Source organism: Poecilia formosa, unplaced genomic scaffold, assembly GCF_000485575.1.
Source record: "Poecilia formosa unplaced genomic scaffold, Poecilia_formosa-5.1.2 Scaffold510, whole genome shotgun sequence".
Lineage (NCBI taxonomy): Eukaryota > Metazoa > Chordata > Actinopteri > Cyprinodontiformes > Poeciliidae > Poecilia > Poecilia formosa.
In genome coordinates this window covers 18215-43949 of record NW_006800449.1, presented here as the reverse complement: position 1 = coordinate 43949, position 25735 = coordinate 18215, and the positions used below count along the sequence as shown (strand labels likewise).

Sequence of the window (25735 nt, the reverse complement as noted above, 5' to 3'; positions counted from 1 at the left end):
TGCATCTCTTGGGGTGCAGTGAGACAACAAGAGCCTTCCTCTTTGGTGATGGTTCATTTGCCAATCGACTTCAATGTCGGCTTCTTTGAAATCAAAGCTCATTATAAGCCTCTACAGAACTGAATGAGGGAAGTCAACCTTTTGTCTGGGTGTGTTTTAGCAGGGATGCACTCCTGATTTGTACCGTCAATGTGGCCCTTTGAGGGGGGCCAATATGCTGAAGTGGCCCTCGGTGAAATTGAGTTTGACACCCCTGATCTAGAACATTTCCAACTTTTGAAAGCAACAAAGATATTTCTAGATAATATGTGAGATTAATTAAATCTCACATATAACTTTATTAGTAACTATATTAGAAAATTAATTAATTTTGAGATAATTTAATCTCAACATTTCTTGCAAATTTTTTACTTTTGAAGCTCGGAAATTTCCACGTATTTTTCTACAAAATTTCTTAGATTAATCTAAAAATAAAATTTTTTTTTTACTGGCAAATGTTTAACTTTTGAAATTTAGAAATTTTCTAGAATTTTTAATTTTTCTTGTTTAAAAAGCCAAAATTTTCCTAGAAAAATATTTTGAGAATAATCTCAGAAATTCATTTCAAAACCTTTTCCAGATAAACTTTTTGTCTTGCAAATTTTTGACTTTTGAAACTGGTAGAAATTTCCATTTTTTTCTAGACAATTTTTGAGATCAATCTAAAAAAATTTAGTTCTTTGTAGAAAATGTTTGACTTTTGAAACTAGAAATCATTAAAGTTTTTCAAGAAAATTTCTGAGATCAATCTCAAAATTTATTTATTTTTCTCGCAACTTTTTGATTGTTGTAGCTCATAAATTTTCTTATATTTTTGTAAAAAATTTCTGAAATTAACCTAAAAATTTCTGAGTTTTTTGTCAGAAATTTACATCCCTTTTTATTTTCTATCTACATTGGACCTAACACGTAGTTCCAACAAATAAACCTTTAATTTTGTGGTTGCAGAAAGCCCTATCAAAATAAACAGTAAATCATTTAATCGAATGATAAATTAAAACAAGTTCAATATTTTTTTTTTCTTTCTCCTACCAAAATTTGTCTTCAGTTTGATAATCTGATCTCAACTATCCATTTTGTGAGGGACAATTTTGTTTAAATAATCTCCATAAATTATTGTATTTGTTGTTTTGTTGATTTATTTTGGATATTCAAAATGTCTTCAAGTTCCAGTGTTAAATGTTCATTAGAATTTAAAGTTTATTGATCTTTATGAATGTGTTATTGCATTATTTTGCCATTAGGATATTATTACTTGAAAATTTTCTCAAAACAACAACATTGTTCATTGTAATAACTTCTGGAACAATTTATCGTCCAGCAAAATATGTTATTGTGACATTTTTCATAGGAAAAGCGAAATTTTAACCACCTGGTGAGATTTGGAAGGAGCTTTTCTTACCTGAACATAATCCACGCTGTCACCCAGAGCTTTGAAGGCGGTGTACATCACCTCCCTCTTCCCGCCCCACTCCTGCATGACGCAGGAGTAGCGGCGGCCTTTAACCAGCCGGGCCACCCGGGACGCTTCCTCCATGTGCACCGCGCTCCTCTTCCCTCCTCCAACACCTCCTCCTTTCGTGCCATCGCTGTGAAAGTTCCCCTTCCACACCATGCAGCCGGCCTGCTCCGCTCCGCCCATCACCTCCTGGAAAATATCCATCATGTATCGGTCCTCCGGCCGGTTCCCGTCCACCACCAGCACCACCTTCAAGCCCGGGAAGGAGATCCGACGGACGCTGCGCAGGCATTTCCTCAGGTAGTCCGGGTCTTCCTGGTAGGCAGCGATGCAGAGGGCGACGGAGCGGCGCAGGTGCTGAGGCCGAGCCGGGCTCCGCATCCGCCGGTGCTCCAGGAAGGCGAAGAGGCTCTGGAGGAAGAGGTGGAGGGAGAGGAAGGCGCCGTAGAGGCCGAAGGAGAGGTGGTGCTGCTCGGTGTGGATGAACTGGTAACCTTCAGAAACCAAACATGAGCGTCACAGTTTCTCCTCATGGAGACTTTACAGTGAACAGGGCCGACCAAAGACTCTTTGGGGCCCAAGGCAGATTTTCATTTGAGGCCACCCATACCAACAGGTTCATCATTCCTACTCTAAGTGTAGCTGTGTTTCCATTACAAATGTGTGCAAAACTTTGTCAATATGCCGCTAAAGTTGGGGGGGGAAAAAAACCAAATAAACAAAAAAAAAAGTTTGCTATTTCCATTAAATAAGAAACTCTTTTGGATAATTTTTTCCACACAATAAGACCTTTTAAAATATGGTTCACCATCATCCTCCTACCACTTCCTGTCGTCTTCTTTGTCATTTTCGCCTGTAGTAACATCTGGTTGGTGATCACATGTTTCTAATGCAGTTTTGCAGAATACATTAATTCTGACATGGACAAAAAAGCACTTTGTACTAGCACCAAAACATGTTCTCTGTTTTTTCTTTTTTAATTTCCATGTTTCCATTAAGCTAATTTATTTTTGTAATTCCGATTAAGGTGATTATATGTTCAATGTGAACACAGCTGGTGAGTGTTCAGGAGGACAGTGCTGCCAGGATCCTAGTGAGAGCTCATAAATTTGATCACATCACACCGACTCTTTACGAGCTTCACTGGCTTCCTGTAACTTATAGGATTCAGTATAAAATTGCACTTATCACACATCACTGTCTATATGGAACCTCACCGGATTATTTGAAGGACCTCCTTATTTCACATTCAACTTCTAGATCCTTACAATCCCAAGCCTGTAATCTTCTCCATCTTCCTCGATCAAGACTAAGGACTATGGGTGATCGGGCATTTGCTGTGGCTGCTCCTCATCTATGGATTTCTCTCCCGGATTATTTGAGAGCCCCGCAATTATTGTCCGATTTTAAAACCGGCTTGAAAACTTTTCTTTTTAGACAACCCTATTCCACTTTTAAATGACTGTCTTACTTTGATTGTTGATTTTGTTTTCAGCTGCACCATGTAGCACTTTGAGATTTTTATTAATGAAAAGTGCATTATAAATTAAATTTATTATTATTATTATTATTATTAACCTGTGATGTAGGCCAGCAGGATGGTGAACAGAACCACTGCAGCAAACAGGGTGGTGACCACGATGTTCAGCGCATTCCTGCAGCGAGAGGGCATCTGGTGGAGGAAGTCCAGATAAGAAGGAATAAGAGGAAAAGCAACAAAAAAATCAGTTCGTTTATACAGTGCAAAGTACTTTGGAGAAAACTAAACTCATTAAATGATAAAAACTGTTTCAATAACTGATCAATGTGAGTGTGAGCAAACATTTCCACTTATTCTGAAAACATTTAAAGCAAATTGTAGGTTAGCAACTTTATAATGGTGCAGTTTTTATGGAATAATTGAATGAGGGCTGAAACGATTAATCAAATTAATAAGATTAATTGCAATTAATCAATTAACTGCAATGATGTCCATTGATTAACAAAACAATGTCCATTGATTAACTGATCATTGTGAGTAAACACCTTGGAGAAGTATCTGTTGCTGCCCACCAGTCAGCATGAGAAAGATCAATTCTGCCAACCATTGTAGGGCTGAAATGATTAATCGTGATTAATCGATTATTGAAGAGATCTTCAACTAATTTAGTAATTGTTTAATCGTCATACACATAAAATAGGACATTTGCTGAAAGAACAACTTACTCAGAGCAGTAATTAAGCCAAAACTGTATACAAATATAAACATATTAAGATGGAGAAAAACCTTTTATCTGTAAGATTGTTTTACCCAGAAATCCTCAAGTGGCAGTTTTACCTTCACATGGTTCTAATTCTATAAAATAAATCTCACATCAGGCACATTTCTCTATCCAATTATTAATCAGTTAATCCAAAAACAATCAACAGATCAACCAAACACAATATTTATGTTAAATCAAGCAGAAAGTCCTGACCTTTATCTTTGAGAATGTTTTTATTATTCCAATTACCACTATAATACTTGAAGAACAACAATGTTATCGTTTATCACAATAACTTCTGGGACAATTTATCATCCAGCAAAAGTTGTTATTGTGAGAAGCCTAAGTTCAATAAACTTTAATGAACATTTAACATCATGGATAAATATCCAAAATAAATCATCAAAACAACGGAAGCAACAAATAAAATTAATCATGAACAAAACTGTCCTTCAAAAAAAGGCAAGGTGAGACCAAAACACCAGACTGACGACTTTTGTCATGCAGGTTTTAATAAAAAAGAGAGAAAAGAGAAAAACAATAAATAATGCAAATGAAAATTATTGAGTTTGTCATGCGATTAATTGATTTGCTTATTTCGACAGGCCTAGTCGACATCTTTTCCATTTCCTGACACATAAGGAAAACTGATGTTTCTTTTCCAGTACAGGTTCAGAGAAACTCGTCTCCGGACAGTTTGTTCATCCTAGCCGAGTGACACATCATTTCCTGAGCTTTCATGAACGTCCTTCATCTGAAAACACTCCATCATCATCGTCACAGGCGAACTCCTGCTACCAGTCTGCCCAGTCCCCTCCTCCCAGTCCGCCCCGCTCTGGGTTAATAGCTCTAATTAAAGGCCAGGCGGGGTTTGTCCGGAGCGCAGCACCATTGGAAACAGGAACAATTCTGCCCTTTCATTCATGAAATGACCTCCAGCCCCCACCTGGCCGCTCTCACAGCCCAGACACACTGACTTTCTTGACATCACATTCAGACGTTTATCGCCCAATCTGAGCGATTTTCACTGTGGATGATCCGGGATAAATGACATTCCTGACAGAAAACCCCCCCAGCAGAATTTCACAGAATGAACCAAACATTTCTCTATAGTTATGCTCATGTGTCATCAAAGCCATTGAGACAGACTTTAATCAGAAATCAGAGCTTTGTACGAATCCTGGCTTCTCTAAACCTGCAACTCATTTTAGCATGGGCTAGCACTGCTGAACAATTTATAGAAAAAGGTTCTGCCTTTCCCAGAAAAAGGAAACTTAATGTCATTAAAGGTGACCTACAATGCTTCCTTGAACAGCTTAGGATAAGTTTATGGTCTATACAAAATACTTTTTGCACAAAGTCATTCTTAGATAATGAGATTTTGTTTTGGAGTATTTTGATATTTTAAATCCAAATAAGCTGCTGCTGGCCACATCTTCCAACTCAAGGCTTACACTCACATGTGAAAATAGATACAATTATACAACTGTACATCTTTGAGAAGCATATGTGGAACCTCCTGTGCAAACAACAAGAATGTAGCAAGTGGTTTATAGATTGCAAATCAAAAATAAAACTCTCGTCTTTCCCAGCAGCCATTTTACAGCGCATACTGCAGTAAAACAAGCTGACCAAATGTGTTGAAGTTTTGCTTGGGTTGCTAGGTAATGGCGGAACTCTGCTGGGGTTGCTAGGTAATGGTGGAACTCTGCTGGGGTTGCTAGGTAACAAGCAGAACTCTGCTGGGGTTGCTAGGTAACGGGCAGTGCCTGCTGATTTGTGATGTTACATTCTAGAGGTTTTTGACACGACTTATTTTCCAGACACCCAAAAATATTAATTTATTTCCAAAAAGCAGCTGCTTTTTTAATCGCGTGAGCTGTTTTATGCTTAAATGGAAGTACAAAAGTGTTTTAAATGTGAATTTAAATTCGATTTGTAAAATTATCTTCCACGTACAATATTACTTTTTTCATTAATATTAAGGAATTATTTGCTTTTAAAAACTTTTATCTTGCTGAGAAGTTTATTGTAAGTTAATTTTGTCTTATTTCAAGTGTACTAAGATATTATGAACTAGAAAATAGACAAAAGTAATTGGTAAGATTTGTGTTTTTGATGTGCATTAGCAATAGCTATTATTTTATTATATCAACAAACTTCTCACCTGTATGCATTGTTGTGTTTTTTCTTTTGAATTATTTTGTTTAAACCTTGGACAGAATTTAAATCAAGTATACAAATGTCAACAAAACACTTTAATAACATATTTATACAATAAACAGAAACAATATAAAGACATAACTTTGTGTGCATTGTTTTCTAATTAATGGCAAAAAAGTTATTGGAGAGCAGATCACAGTAAGATCTTTTTGTTTACAAAAATAAATAACATTTCACAAAGGCATCTGAAACTAAAGTATCAATCTTACCACATTAGTATCGATACTGATCCTGACTTAGTATTGATATTATTAATGCCAATACTTCTTGATCATAGGGCTGGTTAGATCTGCCCACATCTAATGTTTACAGCTTAGACAATGCATTCATGTTTTGTAGTTTCTTGTGTCATATAATGGACAGAATATAAATTAGTCAGACTGGATTTTTCCCCTCCATATTCCCTTTGAAGCAGCAAAAATAATACAGTTTTAATTGGGAATCCCTGATGTTCTACTGGGATTTCTGTCTGGATCAAGTCTGTCTTTGGTAATGAAGACGAATTAAAGGGAGAAGATGTTGGATGATTTAACAGGCCAAAGCAGCAGCAGAGGTCTGAGCCCCCTGGAGGTCAAAGGTCACATCATATGGAGACTGAACATGGAGAGTTTGATTATAGGGCTGGTTGAAGGTCGAGAGGTGAGCTGGGAACCGAGAGTCAGAAAAGACTCTCGGTTCAAGGTGATTTAACCAGGAAGTTACTATACCAGTGGAATTGGTACATTGCAACTCAAAAATTACAAAAATCCCCAAATTATCCCAGATTAAAGGCTGATTTCCTTTCTAAACAGAAAAACCACCACAAAACCAGAAACCAAACCCAATACAATGACACATTATCAGCATTGTGAAAGTTTAGTGGAAGCAAACAAAGCAACACAAACAAATCGTCTGCTGAAAGACATTAAAGGGGATGAATTATGCAAAATTCATATTTTGCACATTTTTGTAACTCAGTTTGGGTTTCTACAGCTTCTAAAACAAGTAGTTTAAACAACAACACCCAGACGTTTCTTTGGCAATAAGTTAATGTTTTTTGATGGACAATGAGCCATTTAAAAAACCTCGCAAATTAAGAGACACTGCCCGTTACCAAGCAACCCAAACTTAGTTCCAACATGTTTGGTCAGCTGGTTGTACTGTTGGATGTGTTGTACAATGGCTGCTGGAAAAGTCAAGTATTTAGTTGTTGACTTGCCATTCAGAATCAATTTGTTACATTCTCATTAGTTGCGCAGGAGGCTCCACTTCTGCTGTTCAGAGATGTACGATTGTGCATCTGTTTGCAGCTATTTTCATGTGTGCGTGTAAACGTTGAGTTGGGGGACGTGGCCGCAGCAGCTGAAACAGCCTAAAACAGCTAATTCTGACAGGAGCTCCAACAGGCAGACAAAAAGCTCATTATCTAAGAATGATTTTGTTTAAAAAAAACATTGTATAGCCCATAGATCTATACTATAGTGATCAAGGAATTATAATTGTTCACTTTTAAACTTTGCGGAAACATCTGACACTGAGTGTTTATTCATTCTGCAAGAACAAACCTGAATGTGTGATGATTAACTCCATCTCCATCAGCCCCCACCTTCCCGATTCCTTTGCAAATGAATCTTGTGTAAGATGAGAAAAATTCAGAGCTGAGCAAGCCTGCAAACACTAAACTGCTTGAGGAAATGTGATAAACCACAGTAAAGCAGGTACAGGTTGCCACTAGGGGGCGTCTTATCAAATAAGCCTGAATAAGAAAGTTCTCTCCTACAGCAATCACACAAATAATATCACACGGACTGAGGTGGCCATGTTGGATCTTTCTAACTCTGGAAGCTTTTTCTCATAAATTTAAGATGTTCTTCTAATATTATGACTATATTTTTGTTGTAATTAAAAATTCTCATAGTCTGTCCCTAATACTCCGTCATACACCTCACAGGAGGTTATGACTGAAAAATAAGCCATCTTGTGGAAATATTTTCTGTCATTTGCAGTTTCTTTTTTTTCAGAAACAAAAGTGATAATAAATCGATTAAAATCAGAACTCGGATCTGGTATGAAAAAAAATAATTTTTAAGGCATATTGCCCAGCCTTGGACAATGAGAGGAAATCTCTCAGGTCAATCATTTTCAGAGAGATTGGATTTACTTTTTAAAGTTTTTATGCCCTGATTCATAAAAGCTTAGAGTATAAAATAGGTTGTACTTTTCTCTTGCCAGGACGTCATGTTCAGACAGAAGCTATTTGGCTGATTTACTGAAAGTAGGACTAAGAATAGCTTATTAAAGAACATATCACCACTTTTATTCAGGAGGGAGACACATTAAGGGATTTCTGAACTAGGACACGGCAGGAAAAATAAGGCACCTTTCCAGCAATAACACAGAACTACTACAAACCAACCTTTAGCTACAGTACCTATAGAATATGGGTACATATTCTAAATCAGTGAACAAATCTGCCGAGGCCAAAAAATCCAAATATCCAAAATAATATATAAGTATATTATTATTATATTGTATTATTCTTCACTCTTTAAAGAATCTAAATTAATGAGTTACAACAACATTTAATTTCCCTTTGGGATTAATTAAGTGTTTCTGCATTGAATTTGAATAGAACTGAATTTACTGTTGTAGTGTGGCCGCCATCCAGCAGAGGGCGCCGCTGGTCATCCTTAAGCGGAGCCGTTAATACAGCAACAAAGATGGCGGCCATGCTAGAACGGGAAAGAGAAACGGTCCAAACGGAGTCCGATATGGGATGCAAAATGCACTTCATGCGGTTCTGTTTTGAAATATAAACCCTCAAAAATCTCATTAAGTTGTTTTGAAATATAAACACTCGACAAGCTCCCCAATTTTCAACTTACTAATGCTCATTCGTCAACTTCTCTTTCAAAAATGACTGATGTGCTACGAAGGCTAGCATGTGATGACAGAAGAGGCACAACAGAGAAAAATGGAAACATGTACAAGTAAGCGTGCTTAATTTTGAGAGCTGTTGTGAGTTGATGAATGTCATGGAGCGAAGTTTTAACATTCCTGACTATTGGACTTTTATAAGAATACAGAACAAATGTCAGGTATCGGTTCAATACATTACGCTACACGCAAAAGCCAAATAAAGGACCATCCCTGATTGACTGTAAATTTGTTCACGAGGAATTGAATGTTAAACATGTTTTCATCTTTTATTTTTCTATTCAGCAACAATTTTGTTATATTTTATAATAACAGAAAAATGCAATACATACAAAATAATGCTGAAATGAAATGTTTTTTTTCTCTTTATATGTAGGATCATATTATGAAAAATGTATCTGTTATAGAAAGACAGTTGACCCTCCATTGACTGTTAGTCGATTGATGCAGTCCATCAACTTTATATTCTAAAAGTCCCACAGAATAAAACTGGAAAAATTCTCTTTCTGCATCACTCTGCAAACATGAACCCCCAGACCTGAACACTGTCCTGCACTGTGGCCGAGCCGCTACTTATCCCAAACTTTCCATCCAGTTTGTGTCTCTGAATGCATCCATTCATTCAGCGTTTGCATCAACCTGCCAGACGTCAAACCTCATCCTGCTTCATCACAGATGTCTGATCTCACTTTTATTCAGTTTAATTAAGCCTGTTTCTCTGTGTGTGTGTCATTAAAGAAGTGCTTACCTTCCTGATCCAGTGGACCCTGTGTGTTCGTCTCCCCCCCAGATCTCCGTCCGTCCAGCCGGGACGTCCAGCCGTCGCCTCTCCTCAGCACAGCACTCTCCTTGTTCTGGCCCCCTCCCTTCTCCAGCTCACACTAAATCTTTATTCCAGCTTGCTCGCTTAATTCAGGAGATCCCACATCCAAAAATACAGCTGGCAGCTCAGCCCGCCACCCTCCTCCCTGCCTGGGGGCCGGCCTCCTCCGCCTACCCTCCTCCCTCTAGCTCCTGGTCCCGTCCCGGGGCATGGAGACCCTCCAACCCCCCAAGCTGGGATTGATCCGAGGCTTTCAGCCTGCAGATGATGTCGCTGCAGCTTTTGGGTTGCAGTTACTCTCCATCCCGACTCCTGATCCCAACAGTCGGCCCTGAAGGATGAAATCTGAGGGTCAAAGATTCAGGTTTTCCGCTCTCCTCTCTGCAGAATCAGCTTCTCTCTGCAGCCTGAATCTTTGTCGCTTCGTTCCTCCAGCACCCCAACCTGCTCACTCTCTGTCTGCAATGCAGCCTCCAGCTTCCACCCCTCTCTGGCTGACTCAAAGCATCCCTTTATGGCTTTATTTGTCTTCCCTCTACCTTCTCCTCCGTTCCTCCCTGCTGACGTCCTGCAGGTCGGACAAACCGCTGCGGCTCTGGGAATCAATACTATCCACGCTACTCAATTACATTTCATTCAGGTCAAGTAGCAGGACTGCAGATAAACAGATAAGGTCATTTTAGTGACGAGGTTCCTCACATGAGGATTTAACCACATTAAGCACTGCAAAAACACAAAGTTTTACCAAGTATTTTTGGTCCAGTTTCTAGTGCGAATATTTTATTACACTTCAAAAACGACAAAACTACCATACAAGTGACTTTCAGTAAAACATGGGAGCTTGTTTTAGATAAATAATTCCTTAATATTAGGACTGAAACAATTAATCGTACTGTGATTAATTAATTATATCAATATATTTAAATTTAATTAACTCATTTCAATATAAATTTAACAATCAATCATGATTATTTTAATTATTGTGATTAATCTATTATTTCAGTATATTTGAATTTGATAAATTAACAACTGATTAATCATGATTAATTTACAATTAATCACAATTAAGTGGTTTAATCGTGACTAATTTCCATATAAGTAAGCTTGATCTGTTAATAGATAAATCATGATAATTGATTAAAATACAAAATTAGTTAATTATTTGAATAATCAATTCAAATAATCACCATTAGTTGTGATTAATCAGTTATTTCAATACAAACTTAATCGATTAACGATTAACTATAATAAATCATATTAAGTGTTTCAATATAATTAAATTTAATCACTAATACTAGATTAATCATAGATTGATTATTTAAATAGTTGTCAACTAATTTGGTAATTGATTAATTGTTAACCAGCATAGACTCAAAAAAGGCCGTCTGCTGGAAGAACAAAACACTCAGAGCAGTAACTGCATCAAACCTGTACAAAAATATTAAATATTTTGCATTTAATTAATTAAATGTGCCAATTTTTTTTTATCTCACTGACCAATTAATAGTTTTTAAATATTAACTGGCAGATTTTTTCACTTATAACAAGGAAAAATGTCATGTGAGTAAAATAATCTGCCAGTGGATTTATTAATTATTTTCACCAGTAGTAAAGAATTATTGACTTAAAACAAACTCTTATATGTTGCTGAAAAGTTACTCCTGAGTTAGTTTTGGTGTATTTTAAGCATACCAAGATATGTGCGAAGGGAACTAGACCAAAATTACTGTTGTGTTTCTGCGGCATTCATGCACTAATAAGTCTGTTGCCGTATGTTGGTGGTTTATCAATCCTCTGGGCTCATGGGAAGCATGTTGGCGTCTTAATGCATCATCAAAACCCTGCAGTGTTTCAGCTTATTATTCACACCAGCAAGCTGTAACTTATTTTGGAGACTCTTTCAGTGTAAAACTGTCAACCATTTCTCCTTTTATAGACTCTGAAAACTCCGGAGCCAAAATATCTGCATGTTGCCTCATTCTGAAAACATCGGCAGACTTTAGATAAATTTGTTCACAGAGTTATTTCTGGTCTAGAAATAGCTGGAAATAAGACAAAACTAACTTACAAGCAACGTTGAGTTTGTTTCAAAAAATCCTTAATACTGATGAGAAAGTCCTGGTTCCCTTGGCAGATTATTTGACTTACAACACGGGAAAATTAACAGTGAATCAAATCTGCAAATGGAACTGGAATATTTTCATCAGTACTAAGGAATTATCACATATCTTGCTGAAAAGTTACTTATTTGCACTAGAAAATAAACCAGGAATAGTTGGTGAGATGTTGTGTTTTTGCAGTGATTGGGTCTCTGAGGCACGAGACCAGCGGTGGTTACAGTACCTAAAAATTGTTCTCAAGTTGGAGTAGCACTACTTTTTTTACTAAAGGTAAAAAGTATCTGTCCAAGAAATACTCAAGTAAAAAAAGTATTTGGCAAAAAGTTACTCAGGTTCTGAGTAACTGATCAACTTATCAATCATTTGATATTTAAATATTACATCAGACGGACCAAAATATAAAGTGGACATTTTGGTGCTTTAAGAATGAAAATGACAATAATTCATATAAGCAACAAAAAATAAAATGATGCAAAAGAAAAATGTCCAAATCAGTTTCTGTCAATATAAAACGTTAACAGGAGCTGCAGGAGTGTGTCTGTGTCTGGTGGGTTTTTTCACCCAGTAGGCAGAAAATTCAGATATTTTACTCAGGTAAGAGTAGAAATACTTCATGATAAAATTATTCAAGTAAAAGAAAATTTATATTGTTTCAAAAGTTACTCAAGCAAATGTAATTGAGTAAATGCAACTAGAAGCTGCCCGGCTCTGCAGGAGGCAGACGGGAGGATTTTAAGCATTTGAAGCGGCTCTGCATGACGTTTTTCTGGTAAAACATCAGAGTCTCGCCGTGGGAGAGATCTCAGACTGCAAACAACTCAGACTGTTGCATATTCATATAGAGACAGACGAGGGGGTCAACCCTTAAACCCCGTTAGCCTTTTGCTAAACAAACGACAACAAAAGAAGGAATTCCTCTCCGTCAGACTCCAGACCACACATAGGCTGGTTGACACAAAGCAGCGCGGCCTTTGTTGGATATTTCTGCCCAGATCTTCTCGCCATGAAGTCCAGACTTCATTGGGCTTCTAAACATCTAGTAGGAGAAAAATAAAGACACCTTTGAGTGTGAGACTCATTCAGGCTCCTCCTGATTCATGGTATACAACTCCTGACCTGGCTTTGTTTCTTTAGATTTTCCTGCTTAAGATTCTGCAGTCATTTTTTCTGGTTAAAATTTATAAAAGCTTGGAATAGTTGTTCAACGTAAGACTGCAATTTCAAAATCGAGTCAAAATTATACAGAAAGGCTGAAACTTACCCACAGCTCTAATATTTGCTTAGTGGTACACAAACCACTAACTATTTATACTTAAAAATCTTTTGTTTGAAAAGTTGACCCAGAAGACATGAGCAGTTTTGTCCTATTTTCTAGCGCCTCCGTCTTGGTACATTTGAATTAAGACAAAACTCAAAACTAACTTACAAGTTGCCCTTCAACAAGATACAATAGTTTGTTTCAGGTCAATAATTCCTTAATATTGATTTTATAAGTACTTGTTGCACTGGCAGGTTTTTTTCACTCATCACATTTTTCCCATAAGAGAAATAATCTGCCAGTGAAACTTTTTAAAATAATTAAGGAATTAATGACTTAGACAAGCTCTCATATATGTCCTGCTGAAAAGCTACTTATGTTAGTTTTATCTTAATTCAAGTGAACTACGATCTTTAGCTGGAAACCAGTGTTATTGAGATTAAAAAAAAAACAAATCTCATTTTCCAAATCAAACACTGTAAAGTCAAAAATCACCTTGGTAAAAAACAATGACCATTTTATTTATTTAGAAAAAAAATGTTAAAACTAACTTGGCCCAATGTGAAAATATATTAACTGGGATTAACCAAGTTATGGTTTAATTTTCATTTTCAAGTGTGATAACTGCCAGAACCTGCCTGCCAACCTGAAGTAAATTTAAAAAAAGTAAAACATTAAGGAGAAAAAGACACCAGATGAAAAACAAATCGACGCAGAACAGAAAAATCCTTTATTGTCCCTCAAACCGACTGGCTTCAGCTCTACGGCAGGACGACAATCTTCTTCTCCAGCTTCTGCTCTGGGAAGACGAACCTCCTCATCACGTGGTCCAGCTCCTCCAGAGCCAGCTGCGCGTGCAGAACCGCGGCCGGGTCCGGGTCCGAGCGGACCACCAGCTTCAGGGCCCGGTACAGGTCCAGCAGAACGTCGCTGAGGACCTGCAGAGGCAAACGGAGCAGCAAACCGCATGTCAGGGCTGAAGACGGTTCCTGATTTTAACCATATTTATTAACCACAAAGGTATTTAGTTATGCTGCGACTGGATACAAAAGCAGCAGCTCGGAGGTCGAGATTCACTGTTAATGTGTTTCACTAATATAACAAACTGCTGTGGTTCAACAGAACATTAAAATATTGGAGCCACACTAAGAAAAAACAAAAAGACCTCAAAATTAATAAAGATACCAGAATAAAGTCGTACGAGAAAAACCTGAAATAATATGAGAGTAAAGTTGTTGTATTATGGGAATAGTCATAATGACTTTATTCTTGTAATATTTACTTTATTTTGTGGAAAAATTATGACTTCTCATATTACTCTGGCTTTATTCTCACAATACCGACTTATCTTTATCTCCACTTTATTCTCGTTTTATGACTTTACTGTTGAAATATTATGACTTCGTGTGACGTCTTCTTCGTTGTTTGTGCCAGTAGTGACATCTGGTTGTTGATCACATGGCTGCAAAAAAAGCCTTTCCACTGCAGTTACACCAACTTCGCTACATTTTTAAATCGAAAATAGTTTTTACCTCCAAATCGGCATGTTTATATTAAACAAATCTGTTTTTATAATTCTAATTTATGCGACTTTACAGTGAATGTGAGACGCTGCTGTGGAGGAAATCTCTGGATGTCCTTCCATCTTTGCCTCCCATCTTCTAAACCATCACTCTATGCTGCCCTATTTTTGCCCTATTTTTACTTTTCCCACGTCCCTCTCTGTTATTACAGTCCAGCTGGTTCTGCAGTGATGACAGGACTTGGACCAGAACCCACAGCTGGAAGGCAGCAGGAGCCGCAGCACACCTGAGCAGGAACACGAAGGTCAGGGCGAAGACCAAGGAATTAATATGTTTATATTTGAAAGATCTTCATTTCTCTGTTTCGGTGACGTTTTTCTCACTTTTTGATGTCTCCACTCCATTTTACAAACACATCAGATCTGGCATTGAAGAAACTAAGAAATGAAGAGGTTAAAGTCCATTTTTTTCCTGTGAAAATGTCCTACCGAGTCCAACAGTACGTGGTTATGAACTCCTCCATGTCTTTGTAACATGTACAAAATGTTGTTTTCGATCATCTCGGTGAAAAATGCTTTTCTACCCCTAGTTGAGATACTTTTAGCCTCCATATTCAAAAAGCTGAGTCACGACGGGATCCCTTAAATCTCAGCTGCTGCGTAAAAACTTTAAGTTGTACTGAAACAATTCTTGACCCATAAATGTCAGAACCTTCTGGTGACCGGACACGAACGTTTTTATGAGTCTACAGTGTTTTTAGTCACAGATATGAGAGTTTAAAGAGCTGAGAAGGAAAACATTCAGACCCTGAATATAATGGAGGCGAATGAGGGATTACGTGTGAACGCTCAGCACTCTGGGTGGATTTAACAGAAAACTGTAAGTCCAACAGCACAGTGGGTGAAAGTAGAGAAAAATACCTACGTTTTGATATATTAACTGTACATGTGGAGATAAAACTGTGGGAATGATATCAGTTAAAATAAAAATAAAAATCTGAATGTTTCACAGGGTCAGAATCTAGAGGGACATCAAAGATCTGAACATAAATCCATTGAGTGAAAACTGTAAAATGAATAAAAACCTTAATTCAGTCAAATAAAGACCAAGTTTCCATCAGCCGTTTAAACTTTGAACCAGGATTTTAATGGAAAGTTTGGCTGAGATACGGAGCCTTAACTCTTTTACTTCCTTCACCAAAATCCCACCAATCTTCATCTTATCTTGTAAACATGTTGCTAAATATCACCACCACTACGGAGAGCCAAAAGGGACAAAATGAAAAGCTACATCATTAAATTATTAATTAAATGTGCCATGAAATAAATGTTTAATTTAAATATTTAGATAATTAAAAAAAATGATATTTTTTAATTATCTAAATAATTAAAAAATATTTAGATAATTTTTGTAACAAATGTAAATCATTATCATTATTATCATAAAACCCATTATTCTAAGTTTTGTTTCAATGATTTAAATCATTGAAACAAAACTTAGAATAACTGAAGCAGAATGCATATTTAATTGCTTCATGTTTCCTGTTCCTATAGCAATACCACAAAATAATTTAATCTATTAAACTCTGATCTGTTGAGCTCCACTAGTTTAAATTATTTAAATATTTTATTAAACATATCTTTATTTCATGGTACATTTATTTAATAATCTAATGATGCATTTTTTGTTTAATTTTTCCACTTTTGGCGCTCCGTAAACCAAAATCGCTCCACTTTATTCTTGATTGAGCCACACATTTTAACTGATTTATTTGCATGTTCTTTTTTTCCAATAGTAAGAAAAGAATTTAAAAACTTTAAATTATGAAAAAAAGGCTGAATAGTAACAATTAATCTCTTCATAACTAAGATACAGATTGAATAATTTGGGATTATCTAACAACATCCACTTTTCCTTTTTTCTTTAATTCCAATTTTAAAAACAGAAAGCAATTTGCAATGTCAGCAACAACGTTTTGGAAGTAAATCTAAGATTAGATGTTGATTTAAGCAAACTGACATAAAGAGTTTAAATTTTCTCAAAGTTTGAAGTGATTTTCTTGAAACCAACTGACCTAAAAGTGCCAGAGACGCCATAACATCAAACCATTCAAACAAGAAGAGGTCACGCTAAGGTTTCTGACCCCAGGGCAGGAAGCAAAAATAAAGGAAAACACAAACACACCTGAGAGACCACCAGGTGGAAAAGTTTGAGAAACATCCATTATGTTGAGGAGCTGCTTTGTAAATCTGACAAGCAGAACAAACATCGAGCGGCTCGGCTTCACCTGCAGGTCAGGAGGTTTCCTCCAGACACAAAGCCCAACGTCAGGACAGCAAGTTTCAATGTTAGATGACAAACCAACACAAAGCAGCTTATAGGCAGGAAGCAGAAAGAAAACAACAGGTTTTTACAAATAAAAACCCAGAAAGTGTTGCATGTTTTCACGTTCCTGAGTCGATATTCTGCAGAATCAGCTTTTAATGCAGCTTATTTAACTTTAGGTGAACTTAAAGTTTAATAATCTAATGTTATCTACATGTTTTGCATATATTTCTGATATAATTCTTGCACAAATTGCAAAAGTTTGCATTTATATTTATATAGATTTCCCTTTTTTAATATTATTCCACATTATTTATTTTTATTGTATTATTATTTTATAGTTTATCAGCTGGTTTCTGTTTGTGACCTAATATGTATCATAATTTTGTTTTCTAGTGCATCTCTAATGTTTTGCTGAATGACAAAGATAATCTGGATTCACTGCAAAAACTCTAAATCTTAAAGTATCATTGTTTAGTTTTTAGTGCAAATATCTTAATATTTAACTAACTCAAAAGTAACTTTTCACTAAAATATGGAAGCTTGTTTTAAGTCAATAATTAATTAATACTGATAAAGTATTAGATTGGGAAAATGTCTCATTATAACTGAAACAAATCTGTTAGCACTTTTCCATTAAGGAATTATTTACTTAATCTCCTACATTTTGCTACATGTGTGTTAGTTTTGTCTTATTTAAAGTGTATTCAGATATTCACACTGGAAGCTAGACAGAAACACTTGGTAACATTTAGTGTTTTTGCAGTGCAGGGCGGCGTGTTGCAGGGTTTTGTCACCTGGGTGGTTTTATCGCTGAGGCCTCTGAGCAGCTGAGCGATGACGTGGACGGTGGCTCTCCTCACCTCGGCCTCCCGCTCCGTTTTAATCAGCGCAGTCAGACACGAGCTCAGCTGCATGTAAGAAGAAAAAAAACATGTTACCATTAAATATTCACAGCAGGAAGAGGCAGGAAACCAGCAGGAATCAGCAGAAATGAAGGCTAAACCTGTGAAAACAAAGAATTTACAACACAACTTCTGAATTCACAGCATAAAAAGTATCAGACTATAAACTCCTGATGCACGCGGCGTCTGTCAGTGTGAAAAAGATCACAGGTTTATGAATAAGCGTCCTGTTCATCCAGCTGACACTGAAGCTCATTCAGCAATGCAGAGCGCCGTCGTCAGAGCCGCAGACCTCAGCAGAGGCGGTTGAGCCTCACAGTTTGTGTTGGAAAACTATTTTTATGTCTCAATAACATTTAATCTGCAGCGGATTTTTCCTCAGAGGGACACAGCCTTTACCTCAGTGTTTGGGGTCCTGAGCAGAAAAATCTGCACTGCAAAAATACAAAAATCTTAAAGAAATCCCAGTAAGTTATTATTCTTCCATCTCACTGCAGAAACACAAAATCTTACCAAGTATTTTTGTCCAGTTTCTAGTCCAGATCCTTGAAATAAGACAAAACTAACTTACAAGTAACTTTTCAGCAAGATATCAGAGATTGTTTCAAATAAATAATTACTGAATATTGACTTAAAATGCTACTTCCACTGGCAGATAAATCACTTATGACAAGACATTTTCCCATGTTATAAATAAAATAATCTGCCAATGGAACTAGTATTTTTAATCAATAAGGGAATTATTGACACAAAGCGAGTTACTTCTAGAAATTAAACAAATATACCTGGTAAGATTTTTTTTTTTTTTGCATTGTTGCCTTTTAAATAACATTTCTTGCATTTTAGTAACTTTTCACTCCCTTGTGAACAGTAAGTTTTTTAGTTTAATTATATTTTGACAAGTATAGCAGAGTTTTACAGACTAAGACACAAATATACGATAAAATCTGCTAATCTTGAACAAATACAGAAAATAAAGCAGATTTTCATTAGACTATTGGAAAAGCATGATTAAAATATAAATTCTTCAGCACCTCTTGCGCCAGCGGGCCCAGAGAGTAGTCCAGTCTCTGGCAGAGCTCCCCCAGGTTGGACAGGCTGCTGGCCCGGACGCTCTGGTCCGGATCTCTGGTTCCCTGCAGGAAGACGCTCAGCAGAGGGCGGCCGAGGTGCGGCGCCAGTTCCCCTGGAGGAAGAACACATGCAGCGTAGGGCGAGACTTTTTCAAAACAGATCCCACAAAAAACTGCAAAGGTTGTATCTGATTTGGCTTTGGATTGTTTTCTTCCTTTTCAGCTTTTTTATATGCTGTAGCGATTTATTAAGGCATAATTTAGTTTAATTTGATGAGTATGACAGACATAAATACTACCTGCATGTTTTGAGTCAAGTCGTTTAAACCGTTGCTGCGTTTTGAAGTAGGGCTGAACAATATGGCTGAAAAACGTATCATGACAAAAGCATTTCATACGAGTAAATATCAAAAATTGAGAAGTTTGTTATAAATATCTGAAATATAGCCAAACTGGTGGTGTGACATTCTCTGATTTATTCACAGTTTTCACTTCATGCTGCTGTTTTTTTATATTTAAGCAGTTATGAAGAACAGCAGCAGAACTTTAAACTGCTGCTGCGCAAGTTACTCCACAAGTTGTTGCTAGGTAACCAAAGAATGAGTGAGTTGCTAGGTAACCAAAGAGTGAGAGAGTTGCTAGGTAACCAAAGAGTGAGAGAGTTGCTAGGTAAGGGTTAGGGTTAGTGAGTTGCTAGGTAACCAAAGAGTGAGAGAGTTGCTAGGTAACCAAAGAGTGAGTGAGTTGCTAGGTAACCAAAGAGTGAGTGAGTTGCTAGGTAACCAAAGAGTGAGTGGCCAGAGAGGTTGAACAGCTTCAGTTTTCCTCTGCCTACATTATTGAATATTAATTATGCATCATCTATTGATATTAATCACATGTCTATTGTGATATATATTATTACTGATTTATCATCCAGCCTTATTCTGAAATATGGATTACAAATTATTTGATAGACTGAATAAATAAATGAATAACAAGCTCTGTCATGATGTAGATTTTTACATTCCAGATTCATAAAAGGCTTAAAAGATGAGAGTTGAAGTGTCAGATTTGAACATTTCTGATGACTTTTCTGGTTTATCTACGTTTCAACCAAACATGTCGACATTTGATCCTGCATTTTTGTGCATTTTTCCTGCACAGTAATCATCTCACAAGCATCAGCTGAAGCTTAAATTTCTCTTCAGTCAGAGGAGATGCTGTGTTTCGCTACGTTCATTTATGTATTTTTCTGACTCAGCTCTGGTTCTGTGTGCCAGATTCCCATCATGCCACTTTTCTGGGACAATTAGGGTGTTTATATCCCTGCACGGAGGTTGGAAGGAGCTTCAGTTCGCCTCTCGGACAGCTGCTGCGTTTGACATCCCAACCGGCCAAAGTGCGTCTTTTAGGCCAAGCTGTGATTTTTTAATTAGAAGGTTTTCTTAACCAACTGGACGTTCAGAGCCCAGTTTTCAGTTTCTGGTTTGTTCCTAGTTTCTGGCAGAGAAACTTGCAGACTCCTCTGTAGGAGTTCTGCATTGAAAATGTTATTAAGTGAATTTGTGGTTGGGTTTGGGCATCGATGCACGCAGTACTGAAGGGTCAGTGCTGTGTTTGTGTTTCCGTTGGTCAGTTGGACGCCTCGGAGCTGCTTGGCTGGAGCAGCTGCAGGCGACTCTGTGCTTTGTGTCGCCCACCAACACAGCTGGTTCCACAGCCAGCGGCGGAGCAAACCTGCTTCAAACTGGGTAATAACTTTAACGTCCATGTCCATCTTATGGGACGTTTGGCGACGGCCATATGCAAAAAACACTAAATAAATTAATCACATGATAATTAAAATGAGCTCGATAATTTCCATTTGCATTATTTATCATTTCTTTTTTCCCTCTTTCTACCAAAAACTGGATGACAGAAGTCTTCAGTCTGTTGCTTTGGTCTCAACAAGCTCTTTTCTTGAAGAACAATTTTGTTTACAGAGACTTTATAATTGATTTTATTTGTCGTTTCTGTTGATTTGTTTATTTATTTCAGATATTTAGAATATCTTCCAGTTCCAGTGTTAAATGTTGATTAGAAATTAAATTTCATTGATCTTTGAGAATGTATTGTTTCATTATTATTATTATCCCATCACCATCATATTATTTGAAAACTGTCTCAAATAACTTCTGGGACAATTTATCATGCAGCAAAATTTGTTATAGTAACACGTCTATTCACATCCTTCAAAGGGAACCAAATTAACATTTTGCACATTTTTGTTCTTCTATTTGAGTCTCTGCTGCCTCTAAAAACAGCTCAAACACTTAAAACAAATAAAAAACAATAACAGCTGCTTTCCTGACATAGGTTAATGTTTTTTGGTGTTTGGAAAATTACACCAAAAATATTTCAAAAACCTCTCAATTATCGAGTCACATTCATTGGGAACTATGCCGTTACCTAGCAACCCTAGCGGAGCTCCAGCAGGTTTGGTCAGCCGGTTTTACTGCTGCATAATGGCTGGATGAGGTGGACCACTTCCTGTCATTTTCTTCAGTAATAACATTCTGAGTGATGTGAAAAATGTGTTCCCATTTCAGTTTTACGAAATAAGATTGTTTGGATGCGGCTGAAAAACCACCTCAGCGCAAAAACTTTTTTATCAAAATGATGTTTTAAAATTGGTGTGTTTCCATTAAGTAAATTCTGATGTTAACGTAAAGCCAGCTAACGTCTCATTAATGCACTGAAACTAGCGAGCCACACGGACTCTGTCTGGTGCTCACCCATCGCTCTGCTGGCCCGCATCAGAACCTCCCCGACCTTCAGCCGGGTCTCCAGGGAGCGCTCCTGCTTGGACGAAGGGAGCGACGGGCCGCGCTGGAAATCCTGGAGGAGCCTCTCCAGGATCTGACCCGGGTAGGAATCAGCCAGAACGGCCAGACCTGACAGCAGTTCGGACTCTGTTATCATTGTGAGCTAAAAGCAAGCTAACAGGTAGCTAACAGCAAGCTAACAGGAAGCTGAAGCTAACATGAAGATAACAGGTAGCTAAAGCTAAGATGAAGTCAGCAGAAAGCCAGCCGCTAGGCAAAGCTAACAGCTAGTTGAAGTAACCTTAAAATTACTCCATATACAGAGTAATAAAAATAAACATGAGAGAGGAGGCGTTACCTTGGATGGCCGACAGGTAGACGAACGAGTCTTCATGTTCCAGGTTCTCCAGGAAGAGCTGGACAGGACACAGAGAGACGGGGAATTATGGAGATCCGGACCGAGGATCAGCCAGTCAACAAACATCAGAGAGAATAAAACAGATGATTGATCCAAGGAGAACCAAACCGGAGAGGAAAATCAATACCGGGGGTTTCTGGAGCATCAGCAGGGGCCTGGAGCTAAAGGGAATCCCTAAATAAGGGGCATCTTTTCCTTAACAAGCCCCCAGGAGGGCAACGGCGTCCCACTGAGGAAGACTACCTCATCCATTATGAATGTCCCAGGAGACGAGGATGAAACGGGAAACCTGCTGATACTCGCGTTCGGATCACAAAGCAACAAGAACTCCTGAATCTTGGAATTACAACCTGGAAAATTCCTGGATTGGAATCTGAACAAAGGTTCGTAATCTCTATTTTTAAAATCCACATTTTAAAAACAAGGTTTCATTGTTTTCAAACTAAAGATCCCAGTTTTCCAGGTTTTCATGTTCAGAAAGTCATTTTGTTTCAAACGTAAATGATAAATGTTACCTGGCTGTGATTCGGTGGAAGAAGTCACAGTCGTAGTTTTTATTTTCTTCTCTGTGTTTTTAAAGTGAAATTTGCAGCTGAGCTCTCCAGTCTGACTCTCCTCACATGTTGTGACTCTACACTGTTGACCGCAGTACAGGACCAGGCAACGCGCTGCAGATACCCTGATAACCCTCCAGAGGAGAGAGGCTTACAGGTCAACATGCGATTGATCTGCGTAATATTAATGCGTTAAGACTTTAGATTATTTTTATGCCACATCGCCCATCCCTACCTGAAAAGAAGAAGAAGAAACGTTATGAAAGAATTGGTCAGTACAAACCGTGAGGACTTTCTGCTGAGCCTGGACGGCCTCTGGGTGTCTGCGCTGCACCATCCGGGTCACGACCCTCAGGGCGACCGCTCGGGTGGGCACGTCTGGGTCGCACGCCTCCAGCAGCCAATCAGAGAGCGGTTTGTTACTTGGATCAGGGTCACCGGAGCTGGACGGCGGACTGGGACGCTGTGGGAACCTGCCGGCCGGCGTCTGCTGGCTTCTCCCTTCACTCTTCGCTTTGCTGTTCTCTGTCGTTTCGCCGGGGTTGCCACGGCAACGAGCAGCATCAGCGAGGCTTTCAGGCCGGCAGGCGCCGTGAGTGGCGATGACGGCTCTGAGGTTGGACGCCAGCTCCTGGACGACGACGTCGGGATGCTGCTGGGACAGCGCCTCCAGTGGCCGGAGCAACTTCGACATGCAGGAATAATCCTGAGCGCTGATCTGACGAGGCAAAGTTAGGAAAAAAACAACCAGAAAATTTATCAACTGCTGATAACAAATGCATGTTATTGATCTAAAGTTGATCAATCATAAGCAGATATTTTCTTAAAAACCTGAGTCTTCTGAGGGTTGACAGTCAAAGACATAAATAGCAATATTTTTATCTTTTATATAGCAATCAGTTTGTTTAAATTTTTAATTTGTCATATAACCAATTGATTTATTGATTATTGCAATAGGACTACACTTTATAAAACATTACACAGTCTCCAATTGTGAAACCAGTAACAAACATTATATATTTTTTCAAGTGTCATCATCAAAACACATCAAATATCATGATAACTGTAATATTAAAAAGAAAAACATAATTATATTTTAACATCCTTTAATCAGCTGCATTTAGTACCGACTGAATAAACAGAACTTAAAACCATTTATTGGTAGCTAATCGTAAGTTGATTGATTTTGTACCTGAGGTGCGGAGAGGAGCGTCGCCACCAGGCCCATCCCCATGCTCAGCGTCTGGCTCTCCACCGGGTTCCCAACACCTGGCGCCCCATCCAGCCCAACGCAGGCCCTCTGGAGCAGGGACACCATGAAGTCCACCACCTGCAACCACAACAGATGAATCTTGGTAAAAGCTCCATCCATCCTTATTTTCCCTCCCTCTCTCTCTCTCTCTCTCTCTCTCCATCCATCCTTCCCTTCATCCTCTGACCTGTGAGGTTTTCCTCAGCAGCTGCTCCTGCTCCAGACTCTCCACCATCACAGCCAGCGCCTGAAGCAGAGTTAGCTTCTCTGCTCGCCTCTCAGCTCCACCCAGCAGCTGCTGCTCCACCTCCAGAAGCGTCATGGCCGCCACATCCACCTCCTCTTCATCCTTCAGCTCCTCATCCAGAGCAGCCGCCCAACCGGTCAGCTCCTGCAACAGACGCCATGTCAGCAAAACATCTCTGCATAAAGAGATGTGATCAGGAAAAACCTGAAGCTGGCTGCTTCCAGGTGCCTGAGATTAGTCAAGATTCAGAGATTAAAGTCATATTTCTGAGATTAAAACCTAGATTCAGAGAAAAACTCAGTATTTCTGAGATGAAAGTTAAGATTCAGAGACAAAAAGCCAAGATTCTGATAATAAAGCCACGATTATGAGAAAAAAGTAATATTTCTGAGACTAAAGTCATTTTTTGAGATTAAGGCTAAAATTCTGAAAACAGGAATAATTCTGAGATTAATTTTCATTGCCTTAGTCCTTTGCTATATGCTGGAGTGTTTCTTCTCTTTATTTTTGTTTTTACTCTGCGTTTTGCATGTTTTTCTGTGATTTCGGTCCTTTTGGTACCTGCAGCAGGTCCAGGAAGAAATCCCCGGCCAGGTCGGAGTCGGTGAGTTGGGCCAGCAGCTGCACCAGACACTCCAGCCTCCACTGCTCCCCGGACAGCTTCTTGTACAGCTCCTCATCCTCATCGCTGCGGTAACAGCAGAAACTCTGAGTTACACTGAAAGCTAGAGATGCTCAGATGACTACAACTCAGCTCTGCGTCGCCACCTGCAGGTCTGTCTGCAGACGAGCCTGACGCCGCCGTCGCCGCCCGCCGTGAAGTGGAACGCCGCCGCCACGTCGTTCCTGCGCTCCCTCAGGCCGGAGAGCTGCCTGAGCAACGACAGAGCGGCAGACGTCTCCGAAAGCTTCAGGAACCAGAGCAGGATCTCCTGACAGGGGGCGCTGTGGTGCACAGAGAAGACGCACGATTAATTTCTACGTTTGCTGCTGAGACACAGCAGAGAAGATTTCCAGTTAAAACCCACCGCAGATGGGAGACGCTCTGTTTGGTGAAGCAGAAAAGCGTGAAGATGACGGGAAGAACGTCTTGGAGCGCCGCGAGGAGAGTCGGAGACGGACTGTTTCCAACGACCCAGATCTGACCCGCAAAGAAAAGATGTCAACAACGAAGCATCAATAATCACATCTAACACTGTATATAGATGAGATAAGATACTTCATTTCTCCCTCAGGGAAATTGTAATTTCCGACTACCACAAAGGACTCCTATGTCCTTTCTACAAAAACAAAACATTTTTTGTAGACAGGTTGTATGTTATTGTTTACATTTGGAAATTTTACGCATCCGCACAAAGCTGTGCTGCTGCAGTAGAACAATGCCGTTAACAAAAAGAAACCTCGAGATGTTGAGGTAACCGAACTTTGGGGCGAACTTGAAACTGTTGCTCGGTAACCGAAGTTTGGGGGGAACTTGAAACTGTTGCTCGGTAACCGAAGTTTGGGGGGAACTTGAAACTGTTGCTCGGTAACCGAAGTTTGGGGGGAACTTGAAACTGTTGCTCGGTAAC

At 38.6% G+C, this 25735-nt stretch overlaps 2 protein-coding genes across 2 annotated transcripts in view; both read right to left on the bottom strand.

Annotated features, from left to right (window-relative positions):
- The window catches only part of has3 (hyaluronan synthase 3), a 14562-nt gene extending 4851 nt beyond the window's left edge, over positions 1-9711 (bottom strand). Inside the window, exons 1-3 of the mRNA XM_007579174.2 lie at positions 9629-9711; positions 3077-3170; positions 1442-1992 (exon numbers count right to left, since the gene is read on the bottom strand). Coding sequence (XP_007579236.1) covers positions 1442-1992; positions 3077-3170 — 645 coding nt within the window. The 5' untranslated portion in view covers positions 9629-9711. The remainder of the gene's footprint in view (positions 1-1441; positions 1993-3076; positions 3171-9628) is intronic.
- Positions 9712-13789: 4078 nt separating this feature from the next.
- tango6 (transport and golgi organization 6 homolog (Drosophila)) overlaps positions 13790-25735 on the bottom strand; it is a 19540-nt gene continuing 7594 nt past the window's right edge. The window contains exons 9-19 of the mRNA XM_007579173.2: positions 25193-25305; positions 24933-25109; positions 24726-24852; positions 24105-24308; positions 23858-23995; positions 22949-23383; positions 22052-22109; positions 21664-21822; positions 18869-19020; positions 17727-17840; positions 13790-14019 (exon numbers count right to left, since the gene is read on the bottom strand). Of these exons, the coding sequence (XP_007579235.1) occupies positions 13843-14019; positions 17727-17840; positions 18869-19020; positions 21664-21822; positions 22052-22109; positions 22949-23383; positions 23858-23995; positions 24105-24308; positions 24726-24852; positions 24933-25109; positions 25193-25305 (1854 nt within the window). The 3' untranslated portion in view covers positions 13790-13842. The remainder of the gene's footprint in view (positions 14020-17726; positions 17841-18868; positions 19021-21663; positions 21823-22051; positions 22110-22948; positions 23384-23857; positions 23996-24104; positions 24309-24725; positions 24853-24932; positions 25110-25192; positions 25306-25735) is intronic.